The following is a 15,304-nucleotide window of genomic DNA, read 5'->3' as shown; positions in this document are numbered from 1 at the left end:
TCAATATGTCAAGGATGCACATGCTCTGTTCATAATTAGGATACCAGTTGGTATATACATACTCCAATGAATAGTTCCAGCAAATAACAAACGTTTAAGCTAATATGTTCAAATGAATAAGATATAAAAAGAAGCCCTGACTAGTCATTGCAGGTTCTGCCTGCTAGTCAGTTTTGTCCCAGGCATGTTGTTTTTCCAGCAACATGCCAACATTATATTGCTCTGATGATATATTACATCATCCTATGCAAATATAGGCAACCAGAGTGAGGAAAGCTGGTATCAAAATGAGTTCATAGCGAGAGATGTTAAGGTTCCTGGGTGATGGGAAAGACAGACCACTGAGGATAAGCCAACAGGAAGAGCGCAGATGTGTCCAGTTCTCCCCAGTGTGACCAACTTTGATTTAGCAGCCATGCAGCTGTGTTCACATGGAGACAAACTTCAGTTTAGTAAGACCAGCTGAGAGAAGATGCCCAAAAGCACTCTCTGTCCCTGCAAACATACCCTGTATTTGGATGCAAAACACATGGGAGGAATGTGAGGCAATATCTGTAAGTAGAGGGATCAGCAGCTTCTCAGCTCTGGCCCTTCTTGGCCACCATTAAGCCTTTCAAATTCCAAGGAAAGCTATGCAGGAAATAATGTGGTGGACTCATCAGCATTTAAAGGTTTCTCTCATGCCTATCAGGGAAATATGTGAAGGGCTTGTCCGGGAAAAATACAAAAGGTAATCAGCAGTGCTGGAAACCACACGTTTCTAGGCCTGATGTTGCTATGTAAAGACAGTTTGGAAAGGAGCTCAAAGGACGGATCAAGCTGTGTCATCAATATCCCTCTGGATTCTACATCGAAGCTGATGATGCAATGATGCAACTGCAAACAAATTACCCACCGCAGTGGAATCTCTAATCCTCCCAGCTGGTGACTTGGCTTCCAGTCCATCTGAAGTTAAGGGGAATATTTCCCATAGCTTCAAACATTTTGGAGCCAGATCTGGAGTCCTTCCCTGCCTGTTTCTGTCCTCTGTATAAACCATTTTCCTCTGTAGGAATCACAGGATTCATCCTTCCATTTTCTTAGCTGGAACACTGCTCCACGTCTCACCACCATGCATTTTATGAATGTTTCATAGCTAAGAATACTAAACCAAATGCTGGTGGAAGAGGCTCTTTCAAAGAGAAGGGGAGAACCCCACCAGGTTCACATCATGATGTGCACCAAATAAACCTCGAAGAAAATGAATGCCTGCCCCAAACATGAAAGCTGTCTCCCCAGTCTAACAGTCCATAGAGAACTTGCTAAGATGAGCTAAATAGCAGTTATTTGAAAAAGAAGGGAAGGTTTTATCCTCTCTCATCTCCTCTTTTACGATAGCCTTTGTATTGTAAAAATGCATCAGATAATACATGACATCACCCTTCAGAGGGACACTCAAACATTCACAGTCCCTTTTTACAGAAGTGAAAACCAAGACACAGGCTACTTTAGTAATGATGCCAAGGCCACGAATGGAGAGCTTTCCAAAACTTGGAGTTTCCAGCTCTCGATCCAGTAGGCCTTTCCCATTACAAAATGCAGAAAGATTGCATCTCACCTCCGGTGTGCTCAGAAATTCCTTTTGACATTCTTGCCTGTGTTCAGCCAAAAGAAAAGGAAAAGAAAAGGAGAAACATCGCAGAGCAGCAGTGCAGTTTGTGTATACACAGCATCCAAGCTAGAATTGCAGAATGGTCAGGAGGGAACTGAAGCAGACTTTCCTAGAAAATGCAGCACTTCCCCACGCCCTCATACAGGGGCCAAATGTGGGGTTGGGACCATCTCTTTCTCCCCTTCTTTCATTCTCTCTTTCCTTTTTGTCTCTTATTTTTCTCACAGTTGAGTCAGTTTTTCCCAGGAAAAAGTTCTGTCATATTTTAATGCACATGCACAGACAGCCTGGATTCTGGCATCTCTATCATGTGCTTGTCTCTGCAATTTAAAAAAAAAAAAACACCACTCTGAATTTGTATAATGTATGTGCATACAAACATATGTACAAGTGTGTGTATGTGCACATGGTTTTGCTCCAAAGCAAACAGAATGAGGGAGGCCATATGGTTCATTCTCCTGTAGCTTTTACCTCATCCTCAGTAAAATTGAAAAGTGGGATTCAGCTTTCCCAACTCAGTCATTAGAAAGCTGGGCATTGCATCTAATCCCTCTCCAGGCAGGGAAAGACACCTCCAGAGAGCAATCCACCCCATCTGTTTTGGATAGGGTTTAGGATGGGCTGAGTCACTGTCTGGAAGTGTCTGTCTCCCAGCATTGCCTCCAAGAGGCTGAGTAGCTCAACTATAGAGAAGGTGGAACTCACCTCAAGACCTAATCCTTCCCAGTCCTGAGCATTGTAGTGCTTACTGGAGCCAAAAGGAGCTGAACTGCCTCTCCACCTCTCTCAGAATGCTCTGAATTGCCTGGCTCATCCTATGTGTTTCCATCTCTCCTCCCAGCCCATAAGGACCTCCACGTTTATCCTAAAGACTGCAGCCCTCACGGCGTGGCAACACACACTTTGCTACCAATATTCCGCACCCATAAATGGGCTGCGAGAGAGACGTGACTTCCCTCCAGAGGGCTGGATATGATTCAGGAGCTGGCAGGCAAAAGCGACTTTAAATAAGGAGAATATCTTGGTAAAAATACACTGCTTGAAATCCTTAAGTACGCAGCTATGACTGAGTGCTCTTGGTGCCCAGCCCTCTCCTCCAGTCTCCACCAGCCCCCAGGCAAGGGTTTGCAAAGCTCTTCATGCAGAGAGTGCCTGGCAGCGGCTTCAGTCAGGACACAGCAGCAAGTTTCTCCTTCTGGCCTTGTAAGGCCACAGCTGGAACTTCTCCTGGCTCTGAGGAGCCAAGGGCTGAGGCTGCCCTGGGATTCCCAAGCTGCTCCGCTGCTGATGGGGTCTTTGCACTTCCACTCCCCCCTGGCCCCAGTGAGTCATTGCACTGAAACTCTTGCCAAAGGCGCTTTCCTGCGAGGCAGAAGATTAACCATTTCTTCCCTGGTGAGGGCCAGATCGTTCCTCCACGGCTGTACATACAACACTGATTCATTTTGGGGATAAGGTGGGCACAGATCTAACCCACTCGCACTGAGGAAGTCCTGTTGAAGGGTCCAGAGCCCTTGTGCCAGGTGTTGTAAGGTGAAACAGTTCTCCCAATGTGTTTGCCTGGATAGATGCATTTTTGTGTGGAGGGTGGAGCAAGGATTAAAGGAGACGATGTCTGGAAGTAGCAATACAGAACAGCTGAAAAAAAAAATCCATTTTTGCCAGTTGGGAATGGTTTGTAGCTGTCAGACAAGTTTTAAATCAGGATTTAAAAGAGGATAACTCGGTGGAGGAAGATTCCTCCATTTCCCCCAAATTAGCATGGATGAAATTGAGCGGAAAGGTGGAGAATGAATTGCCACTCCAGTGCATTTGAGTCGAGAAGCTGTGCTGGTGAATGAGCTGTCAGCACAGCTGGAACCTAGGGCTTGAAACAGCCACCTCCAGGGCTAGAAGATAGCACTCCCCAAATCTGGAGCAGAAAAGTCATGGTCTACAGCTGGGGACAGGTGGGGTGACCGTGGCTGCCAGGGAGTGATCACAGTTTTTGTCTGTGCTTCAGAAATGATGAGAAGCTGAAGATGGGCTCGCACTAAATGACCGAAGTGCAGAGAGTGTCTTCTCAAGCTTACAAGGTCAGAGACAAGCCAGCTCCCAGCCACCACTCTGGTCTTTGTTGTCACCTCCACACCGATACCTGGACATGCAACACAACTGCTGCTTTTCTGATTCTTGCTTGCTAAGGGCCCTGCATCATGGCCAAGGTGATTCGGGGCTGTACGACCCCCAGCAACAGCAGGAAGAGGAGAACTCCCTCAGCTACGCTCTGGTTTGGCTGTGAATTGTCAGCTTTGTACCTGGCCCTTGGGGCTAGCTCTGACAGACCTCACTTTGCTTACACACTGGTGAAGGAAAGCATGGGAAGGGACACACTCCCATGGGAGAGCTGAGAGCCTTCAGCCCGTTCTTGGGTCAAAGTGCTGCCTCCGAGACATCTGGGATGATGTCAGACCATGTGGGCACCTTTTAGGAGGAATCTGAGTCCCGGTGACATTTCTCTCACAGTCTCTTGTTTGTTTGAGGAGCAGGGTGAGGGTGAAGCCTGGCTACCCTGAAAGCTGTGCAGTTCAAAGGGAGACAATGTGTGGTTGTTAGCTGCTGTGGCATTGCCAGACATTGGCCCTGCTATGAAGCAAGGGGGGAATTCAAGCACCTCATTATAATGCATGTCCCAAACCCATGTATTCACACTTTCCATTGCCTAGAAGCACTTGTAAGTGCTTCATCCTAGGCCCACATCCTCTGTGCAAGCTTCATGCCAGCCCATTAAAAAAAAAAAGTCAAAAGACTTTCAGTTCATGCTGAATCCAGCTCTGTATGGATAGTGGGTCTCTGCAGCGCTGTAGAGTAACTCAGCCCCTCTTGGAAACGGCTTCCAGATGCAGAGGGAGCTCTCCCAGCACCCACCCCGCCAGTGCCTCTGAGATCACTTGGCAATCCTCGGCTGCACCCTGCACGCCCAAACACAGCTGCCATCTGCCCTGGCAATGGCTGGGCAGTGAGACATCGACACCAGTGACACAGCCCCTTTCCAGCTTCAGCCAGCACCAGGGAACCACGTGGGCTTGAGAACAGTCAGTCTAAAGAGCACGGCTAGCAGAGGGGAAAGCACTCACAACCAAAACCTTTGCAAAGCAGTACCCATCGGCTGAAAGAGACACAGGAAAACAGCATGCAGATAGCACACATGGGATCATCTGCAACCATATGCTGAAGGATGCCACAACTAGAAGACAAAATTTCAGTAGCTTTTCCTTTGTCCTTCCAGATCCCCTGTGAGAGACTATATTTGAAAAGAAAGGAGCTAAGGCACAAGATGTAGGGTCAAAGGGAATTAGGAACCCATAGCTCTGTCCAGTAACTTGTCTGAGAGTGCAACAGTGCAGAGAAGGGCCTCAGAAACTAGATCTCCTACAACGAGAAGGAGAAAAGTACAGGTAAATATGTTGTTGGGCAAAACACTGCAAGGAAGCACAGGGAGAAAAAACAGAAGAGCTCCCCGCTCCCCTACAATATCCTCCATGCTTTGGTTCATATCTTTCCCTTTCCAAACATGCACAGGCAGCTGATAAAAAGGTCCAGAGCTGGCTTTTCCAAGCTACAACAGCCATATCTGGTCAAATCTGCCCATAGTCTGTCAGACGGATTAATATTGTGACTTAAGGAAAGGCTTGCATCAAAGTTGCACCTGAAATGGTGCTATCGAGGTCAGGCAAGGTACTGCCACAGGCTTGGTTTGGGATCCAGTAACCAAGGGAAAGGCAGTGTGAGCATCATTGCCATTTTACAACAAGGAACTGAGGTATAGAGAGAGCAAAGGTTTGGGCAGTGTCATTCCTGCTGAGGTCTGAAGACACATCCTGGAGTTTTGCTTTCCTCTATGTGCCAGTTTCCTTTCTGCCCACATAATGCAAATCACATGCCAGTTGCCAGCAACAGGGATTTTTGTACCAAAAATAGGTTTTAACCCAGAAGTGTATACTTGGATTTTTTTACCTTCCCCCATCCCCATCTTGGGGAAGACAATCTGCCCTTTCTTCCTCCGCAGGGAGCGTCGTGCAGTTCAGGGACTGCAGCTCACCCTCTCCCTGTCAATGTATCTTTGTGCTTTCTTCCTGGCAGACATTGATCACGTAACCAAGGAAAACTCCTTCACAATTCTGGACAACAAGCATTTTGTTTTACACTGACACTGGCCTGTGATGGGGGGGGGGGGAGTTTGGTCACAGAGCTCTGGACAATAAAGGTCTGTCTCCAGTCCATGGTTCAGTCTCTCCCGCCTGAACATCACAGATCTGAACATCCCTTGCTAGTAACTTGAACATTGCTGACTCCCTATATGGCCTTAGAAGAAGCTGCTTTGTAGTTTCCCATTCTGCAAAAGAAATACTCCATCATTTAGAGCAACTGTTTCTATTGCCTTTTCTGAAAAAGATTTTCCACTTAACATTGAGTAAACCACTTAGCTCCACATTCATTCAGGGCATTTAAGCACTGGATTTCTGCTCAGTGGAAGATAAAACTGTCTTCAAGGATGTGGACAAGTTTAGCTACCAGTTGGGGTAACTCACTTCTCTAGCACCCAACAGCATGGTGAGGATAAATACATGAAAAACTGCAAGATGGTCTGATTTCTCAGGAACTGCAGTTTCATGTGCCCAGAGGGCAGAGTAGATGCTCAGTCTTTGCAATCTCACTGCAGCATTGAGGATATAAATAAATGCCTATACAAAGATTTAAGGACACAAGTTCTTATCAGCACTAAGCATCATTACTTCAAGTCCTTATCAACAGTGCAGCATAGATTACAGTTGGAGCAGTAAACGTTTCTGTACAATAAGTCGAAGGGAAAAGTTTAAAGGCTGCCCCACAGTGCCATACTGAAATAACCCCACTGGAAACAATGGGGCTACCCAGGCAGACAGCCAGACTGACACAGCAGTGTAGGAAGGCCACATTCTTGTCTTGTGCTTCGCTCATTTGAAGTGGGATCACCTCCCATAACATGCCAGTCAGAAGCTCAAACCCCTGCCCTGTCAGCAGGAGAAACCATTTCCATGGAGCTAGCAGCAAAAAAGTCAACACCAAGTGAAAAATGCCCCATGCCCTCAGCGCAGAGCTTGACATCTCTCTCTCTGCCCATCCTCAGAAGACGGAGTTAGTCCCAGTGCATGAAAACTGTTCCAACAACTCAGGACTTTCATTCTCTGTCACACAGATCAGCTGCCAACACAGTGCTGGGAAGAGTTGACATGCCCAAGAGGCTATCTGCAGCACATCCCCTCCATTTCAGCAACCATTAGCTGCTACGTTATGCAGCAGGAGTTGGGCTGAGACACAGGTTGCTATGCTTTTCATGTTGATTAGCCTCCATTCTTCATCATGTAGCCACTCTCTCACAGTGGGTGCCTCAGCAGTCAGAAGCTTGCCAGATTTGAAGCTTTCTAGCCCCTTCTCAGAACATCCTACCTGTGTGTGTAACCTGCTAGGAGAGATGCATTGCTCCTTCACAGAGAGATGTTTCCTCTCCATGGAGAAAAGATCTGTGCTATTTCACCAAGGAGAGATTGCACCATTCCTATTCAGGGAGGAGGTGTTATTTCTCCATGAAAAGGAATGCTATACTTCCACAGAAATGAAGTATTTGTTATCCCTCTGCAGAGGTTGGGACTCTGTAGCTGCCACCTCCTCTCATAGCCCTGGCCCTTTTTCCTTGAACTGTGATACCTCTTACTTTTAGATGCGACTTCCCCATTTTCATCTCCAGTGAGGGAGGGATGGTGACAATGGTTGGTCGGTTGGAGCAAAGACCCAGCACTTTTGCTCAGGGTTAACATTAAGCAACACAAGAGCACTAAATTGTTCTTTAAAAAAAGCAAACTTGCCTGTTTTCCCACCTAGGAGTCTGCCACAGGGTCCTCACAGTCCTCCAACACCTGCTCCCCTTCCCATTTTCCCCATTTCCAAATCCCCTCAGCGTCTCCAGGATCCCCACTCCCTCCTGCACATCCCTGCCTCCAACCCTTCCCCTGCCCACTTCCATCCCGAGCTACTGCCTCAGACAGGAGCACAGGCCAAGTCTCTGCCCAAAACTCTGCAGAGAAGAGAGCAGATGCTTTGGAGAAGATGAAGTCGCTACATCAGGTGTAACTATCCAAGCAAAAGCTCTCTCCTCATGACACAGGTAGTATCATATCCCTCATTCCTAAGGGACCTCAAATTATATCATGTGGACCTCAGAATCAAAACTGCCTGTGAACACTGTTTGATGACTTCATACAGTAATATAACATGGAAGACTTCACTCCAGCAGGCTTCCACACAAGGTCCCACAAGCACTTCTGAGCTTCAACTGCTCTTCACAGTTAGAAACAGACTGTCCCAGTTGAGCAACATGTAGTACACACCCCATATTAGGGTGAAGGGGTATTTACTTGGAAATAGCAGTGTTGTTGCAAGCAGTATTAGACTAATAGCTTAAATCTTGGCAAAGATCGGGTGTCTTTTAGACTTGGGGGATCTTGTACAGCCAGAAGCCCAGCCATGGGTTTGCCAGCTAAACAGACAAGACTCTGCAGAGAGACAAGCACAGACAAAGAAAATAACCTACCTAAGTTCACATAACTGATCCATGATGAAAACACGAACAGAAGCCATATCTGGCTTCCAGGTATTGCTCCAGCAACTGGAAAAACACCATTGCAGCTTGGAAAGGACTATTAAAGAAATCCAGATCTATAGCTTCATAGACTTGCATGTTTATGTCAGGGCCTTGAGCATACTAATAGGCTTTAATGGTGCCCCACCTGGGGCCTCCACCCACACTCCTGCCCATTTAAGCTCCAGTCTGGGCCCTCAGTCCCAGTCTGAGTCTCAGACTAAGAGCTATGCTGTAGGTGTCTCTAGCTCTGTCACAGCTATGCCTGGTCATAGACCTCAATGACTCTGCTCCACAGACTGACTTCCCAGCTTGATTTAGCCCCTTCCTTTTCACTGTGGACTTGTCTGGTGATCACTGGGCTGTGTCTGCCACTTCAGTAGCACCTGTTTTCAGTTCATCCTTTGATGAATTCAGCAAAGGTCCCATTGAAAGCCTTAGGAGAACTCTCAGTGTCTCCAGTTCAAGCCTCAGCAGCATTTCCATGCTAAACTCTGCACTTGCCTTTGCATCCTGTTTACTCTGAACTCAGTTAAGGGACTTGCCATTTATAGGTGGGCTGGGGTCTTCCTGGGAAATTCTGTCTCTACTTCTACTGCCTCAGCATGGAGCAATTCAGCTGGGGGCATGTTGGCTGTTAGTCCTGAGACCAGAAGCAGATGCTTGCTGTCCTGAACATCTGAGGGCATCTTGCTCTGAAGGTTACTTGTTTCTCTGTATGACCCTGTCATTATTTATAAATTTTAGGGTTTGGGGAAGGCAGATTATTTTGCTGCATGACAGGTACTTGCACCTTTCTTGGAAGCTGGGTAATTAAGGTCTATATGAATCTGATGTCTTATTTACTGTAGTAGTTCCTATATTCCATATTCACATCTACAGAGGTGACACAGCTGTTGTGTATTCCCAAGTAGGAGGCAGCTGCATGAAGTTGGTGCTGGAGACGCTGCATACAGCTCTTCCTTCACTCAGGCTGTTGTTTTCCAATAGAAATGGAAAAGCTGACAAATCTTTCCTCTTCACAGTAGCTTTAAACTCACTAAAGGCTGTAATTAGAATTAGCATCTTTTCCAAAGTCTCCTAGTGATTTAAGGTAGTTCTCCTGGGCAGCAGCCATTATTTGGACTAGTAGTCAACAGGCCCGCAGCCAGCTCTGCAGCAACCAACAGCAGTCAGTGGAGTTTGGAGTGAGAAGATGGAGTGTTCAGGTGCTTGTCTGCTCTCTCACCACCCTGAAACTACTCAGAGGGAGCCTGTGTGCTAAGGCACAGAGGTTTAGGGACATGTGTATATAAGGCACTCGGGCCCTCAGAAGGGCTGAGACAGTGTGGGTCACAGATCAAGGGTACCAACAGTGTCCCTTGGACAGATGCAGGCAAATAAACTGAAGCATTTATAAATACGCAGCAGGTCCCAGCTTCAGTTGAGTTCCTCCTAGAGCAATTAACCTCAAAGAAAGTTACAGTCTGGCACGCTACCGTTGACAAGTTGCCAGGCTTGCGGTGTAGCCAACTGTTTAACTGAGTGTGTGGGCATGTATTGCCTGTGGGAAAGGCAAGGTGAAATAAATCTGTGGTTGAAACAACTACATTTTACTGCATATCTGCAAAATATCTGCAAATGCATCCTCTTGTGGACACATTCATAGCTCGGAACATGCTTGTTCTATAACACTGAATTGCAGGCTGATAAAGGTCCTTTTTCACCATGTTCAGTGAAGCTGGGGATAATCATGGTAATCACAAGGTGGTGAACCTATAACTGGCCCCTCTTTCTCCTAGTTATACCAATGCAAAACTGCTATGTGCCCCTCTACCTGGCCAAAGGTACCATAAAAATCAGCAGGTCAGACTGCTCAAAGGGCAAATCATTTTGCTTCCCAGTAAACCTTGCAGATATAACCTGTTCCTCAGGCTCTTCTGGCTCCTGTTAAAAGCAACTATTCCACACAGAGCTTACTGTCTCTTTACAAATGAAGGAACAAAACCCACGAGGACAAAACCAGTATTTTCCTTGCCAGTGGGACAGCAGTAATGACGTGCAAAGTCTTGAACACATGAAGAATTTTTTTATCATCATGCTCAAGAGTTTTCTCTTCCTGCACTTTATCTCCCTGCCAGTGCTAGAAGGTGACTGTCGCAAAGGCCCAGATTCTCAGTGGAAGTGGACTGCTGTAACACATCTGAGTCTGCTAGGCATCACCGGAGTTCAGAGGCTGTGAAAACTGCAGGAGGGACATGCGTGTTAGCTGATCTTCTCCACAAAGCCAATATATGTCTCAGTGATGTGATGGGAATGTCTCAAGGGTCTTAATGATTTGATTTAAGCTGATCAACCAGTCTCACTATATGTGTTTGCAGCTGGGTCTGGACATCTTGTTGCTTCAAAGACTGAGATATCTTAGGAAGAAAGGGGTGGCACAAACAGATAAAAATTCATGTAGGAAAACAAAACTTTGGGAGAGGAAAAGAAGAAATGACAATTAGATTGTCAGCACTGCAGGATGCATGAAATCCTGGCCCCCTTTGAGTCACTTTGCCATTAACTTCATGAAAGCAGTTGAGTGAAGAGTACAAAATTTCCTCGAGTTACTATAGAAAAGGGTGCACAGCTGATGTCTCTCATCTTTGCTTACACAACCCTAAAAACTGTCCTTTGTCATAGTTACCGCAGCCGACCTGCAAAAGCACTCTTTACAAGTGCTGACTGTATTTTTAGCTGATCTTGCATGTGACTCAGTAGAGAGAAATGAGGAAAGGCAGTCCCATGGGAATTCCCAGCTCTCTACACACCACCATAGATCACCACAGCTGCAAGAGTCCGAGAGAAGAGAAGAGAAGGAGGCATTTCCTCTGCTCAGATGTATCCTGCCACCAGGGGACATGTCTGTAATTTAACAAACATCTTAATAACAACAACAATTGGGTAAAAAGGCCACTGAGCAGACATGGGTCACGGCTGTAACTGATCACACTTTCTTAGTGTACCAAAAGAGGCATATTATTCAGCCAGTCCTACATTTTGGTCTTTCCTTGACTAATCTGTGTGGGTTTTTTATGATTTAGATCATAATTTCATGAAGTTCCATTTTCTGGAGCAGTTGAAATCAGAGAAAGATAAGTGCTTCCTGCACATAGCACTCCTCCATAACATACCAGTGGTTCTCCATAAAGAGAGTATATCTGAGATAAGAGGGAAAAAAATTGGGTACACCCTCGACAAAGGTTCTGGCTAGACACTTCTCTCACTTCAGGCTCAAGAGGCACCTATTTGTAGCTAATTAGCCTGAGATTCATTTATGTTTAGCAGTAGGAGCTGGCTAGGCTATGAAGTAGACCTTCAAGGGTTAATCCCTGGCCATCTTGTTTCTAGTAAGTATATGAAAAAGAAAGCTAAACTCAGGAGGAGAATAAAAGCTTTCATAGTACAAGGTTAATCTGCTGACCCAAGGCACTGCTTGCGCAGCTCACACTAGCACCAAAGCCCTTTGGAGTCTTAATCTCCCTGGTTCAGCACTGTATCGCTGACTGTCTGCTTTCAGCATGCAGGACTGGGCACATTTGTGCAGTATCTGTTTATTCTGCAAGGCAAGGCAGACATTTTTCAGCAGGATAACAGAAAGCCAAGAGCCAGGCTCTGTCCACAGGAATTTGTAAAGATTCAAAGGCATCTTCATTCAGCATGGTACTAGGTATGTTTGTTAACAACTCTCTGTTTGCTACTCAGTCACTGGGGAAGATAATTAGGAGCCATAAAAGTCATACTCCATTTTAGCTCACAGTGGAGATAATTTGATTTAATAGGGGACGTAGCTTCTAAATTAGGATTTACAATCACCATTGAAAACAGATAGTAAAGTTTTTAGCAGAGAGAGGAAGGTATATATACCCCCAATGTCCTTGTTCAAAGACAGAGAACTGTCAGAGAATGACCGTGGTCTGTGTTTGTCAAGGACATTTGAGCTAGTGTTGGTGGCCAAGAGGAAAAAAAAAAGGCTCTCAAATAACCACACTTTCCAGAAATATCACCATGTTCCAGACAGGCAACCAAGAACCAAGGAGCCTGAATGGACTAATTAGAGCTCCTTAACTGGCCAAGATACAAGTCCAAGCCATTGGCCTTCAGTCATTCTAGTAGAGTAACATCACACCATCCATACCAGCTGAAACTGCCCCATATTGGTGTCAACCTATGTGGAAAGTGGCACTTTCCACTGTCATTAGCTTGGCCATGGTAAGGAAGTAGAAGGTAAAGATGTGGCCATCCAACAGAGAGAAGCCAACTAACTTCTCCATATCTCATACCTGTGGGGCAAGTCTTCAAATGGAAGGAAACAATACTAACCCTACCAGGACTTTTCTCCTTTTCTGCACAGATATATAAGATGGAAACTGGACTTGCCTCTCCAGTGTGAGTGCAGACCTGAGATATATCTGTCAAATCATTCAGAACAGAATTGAAGTCTTAATTCATCTCTGCTTCTAGTTTAGACTGATAATACTGTGTTGAGAGAGAGAGTATATTTCCCCAGGCACAGTCCGTTTCTAGTTTAGACTGATAACACTGTGCTGAAAGAAAGAGTATATTCCTTCAGGCACGGTGCCCTTCCAAGCCAACTACTTGGCTCCTGAACTGGAGATGGTTTCCATCTGTCCAGCTCAGAGAACTGAAGAAGCAAAAATATTTAGGCACCAGCCTGAACCCTCCATGTCAAAGGTCAATTTTAAGCATTGGTGATGTGCTCTTCAGCTTGGTATGTTGGCTCATGTCAGGATCTGTGCCCTGGAAAAATGTCTGAGATTTGTGCCGAAAGATTCAGATTCTCAAATAGGACAAATTGACCTTTCTTTCAACAGAACCCATTGAGTTATATATTGCTAAGGGTTTTGCCAAGGTAATTTAAAGACAGCAGTATCTTTTCTCTGCTGTTAAGCTGGATACAATGGTCTGCTGAATGCACTTTGCTGGGAATTCTCCCTATTCTGCCTCTCTTCAACCTACCCAGAACAGAACTGCCCAGGACAATCCTATCTGCAGCGTCCTACCTCAGTCCTGACAGCACTGACCTTTTTTACAGTGATGAAGTCCTCTGCACTTCTTGTTCCCATCCCATTCCCACTAACACGATCATTTCTCATTGCAGGTAAATCATCTCGCCTGGGGGTTTCTTCAGAGCCTCCTCTCACCTCAGATATAGCAAACATTTTGCGGAAAAACCCATCCGGTGAGATGAAGTCTGAACCAAGCTCTCTGCAACCTTACAGCCAACCAGTCTATAATATATGCAAGGACCTCACCTGTTTCAGTTTCGTTCCTACCATGGAAGCACTGCTGTCAAGCACAAATACAACGTTCTTTGGCAACGGAGGAAGATCTGTGGGGGCGAAGTAGTGCACGAAATACCCATTAAGAATCTGTGGAAGAGCAAGGAAGTCAGGAATCAAAGGTAGATCATGCTGCGATGTTACACCGTTATAGCATATTTGGTTGGGCACACCTGATCCTGCTTTCAATGTCTGTGTCTACATTGGAGGATATGAGTGCTCCTTGGTATCCCTCTTAATCCTGGTCCCCTGTTTATCCAGACTCGGGGAGCCTACTGGAGCTCTCCACATCTCCTTCCATGGTGGACATCATTGGGGTTTCCTTCCAAATGCAGTAAGGATATAAGCTATGTACCCAGGGATCAGAACCACAACATGCACTTGGGGAACTGGCCTTGTATCCAGATATATACAGCCAGTACATTGAGAAACTGAAAAGCAGATACAAAAAAGAAACTCAGTGAAGTAGGTGCCTATGGTTTTTAAGTCCATCTGGTGGCTGCCAACTGACTGGTTTTATTTTGGATAGTCCTTACAAGATGGAGAAGTAGCCTTCACTTGGAAAACATTTTCTAGGACATTTGGAGCATGCAAGACAATCGAACCATCTCAGGTATACTTAATAAAACAGAAAAGATGATTCATGTGTACAGTACCTGAACATCCCCAACACTCAGCTCCCTGTTGACATCATATCTAATTATGAAGTCTCCCAAAATGCCGTTTCGGGCGATCCTGGTTTGCTCAACAACACTGGGATTGAACGTAACTTTAGCTAAGGTTTTCGTATGTCCAACTACAGTAGAAGGAGGAGGAGAAACATCACCTGTTGAGATAAAACCACAATATTACAAGTTTTTCCCATTGTCTTACAGATGTCTAAGCACAGCACACACATTATTACCATGGAGTCAGGTCAACTAGCATAGTTACATACTGAGATTAAAGATTCATCTCACCAGTGATAAAATAAGAACTTAATAACCCCTCCCCTTTAATTCTAAACTGAAACCAACATTGCAATGCTATCAGGGATATAAATGTTTAGGCAAAATTCCTGTGCTCACTTCTGTTTGGAGGTCACTGAACTCAAAGGCCAGATATTCTCTGTATGACTGTTAATTGCTTTCTGTAAATAATGAACATACAACTTCAGACATGTATGTGGTATTAATTCCAGCCAACTCTAGACATCTAGAATGCAGATCCTATACCTGAGATCCTTCCAGTCAATGCAAGTATGATTCGTTTCACCTGTTTAAACATTTCTTCTAGGATTAGATGAATCATACTGCAGATTTCTCCCTATTGATTATAAAGAGTTCTTGAGGTGACTTGTTCAGATGTACTGTAGGCATGTGAGGTGGGATTGATCTGATTAATTGATCGCTTGTTCTGACAAGCATCTTATGTGTAATGTCTACATCTGAACAAGTCATCGTAGCTGCCTTTACGTTCAGCAAAGAGTTGTCAGTATAGTCACTGCAATTTCAGTCTTACTGATTGAGACCAAATCCAACACTTGCTAGTGCAGTCATGCAAACTGCATCCCTGAGATGTAACTCACTCTAATCTCTGAGAGCCCTTCCTGAGTCAATGAAGAGAGATGTGCCTTTCAGAGGGCATCTCAGAGAAAGACAGTAATTTACATCTGAGTCATCCTGAAGGAAC

General features: G+C 45.4%; 1 protein-coding gene across 1 annotated transcript in view; it reads right to left on the bottom strand.

Annotated features, from left to right (window-relative positions):
• ITIH5 (inter-alpha-trypsin inhibitor heavy chain 5) overlaps positions 1–15,304 on the bottom strand; it is a 50,802-nt gene that overhangs the window by 16,403 nt on the left and 19,095 nt on the right. The window contains exons 7-8 of the mRNA XM_050915032.1: positions 14,290–14,459; positions 13,607–13,723 (exon numbers count right to left, since the gene is read on the bottom strand). Coding sequence (XP_050770989.1) covers positions 13,607–13,723; positions 14,290–14,459 — 287 coding nt within the window. The remainder of the gene's footprint in view (positions 1–13,606; positions 13,724–14,289; positions 14,460–15,304) is intronic.

This window comes from Gymnogyps californianus, chromosome 1 (genome assembly GCF_018139145.2).
Source record: "Gymnogyps californianus isolate 813 chromosome 1, ASM1813914v2, whole genome shotgun sequence".
Lineage (NCBI taxonomy): Eukaryota > Metazoa > Chordata > Aves > Accipitriformes > Cathartidae > Gymnogyps > Gymnogyps californianus.
Note: the sequence above shows the minus strand (reverse complement) of the source record. Positions and strands in the feature narration are given on the sequence as shown.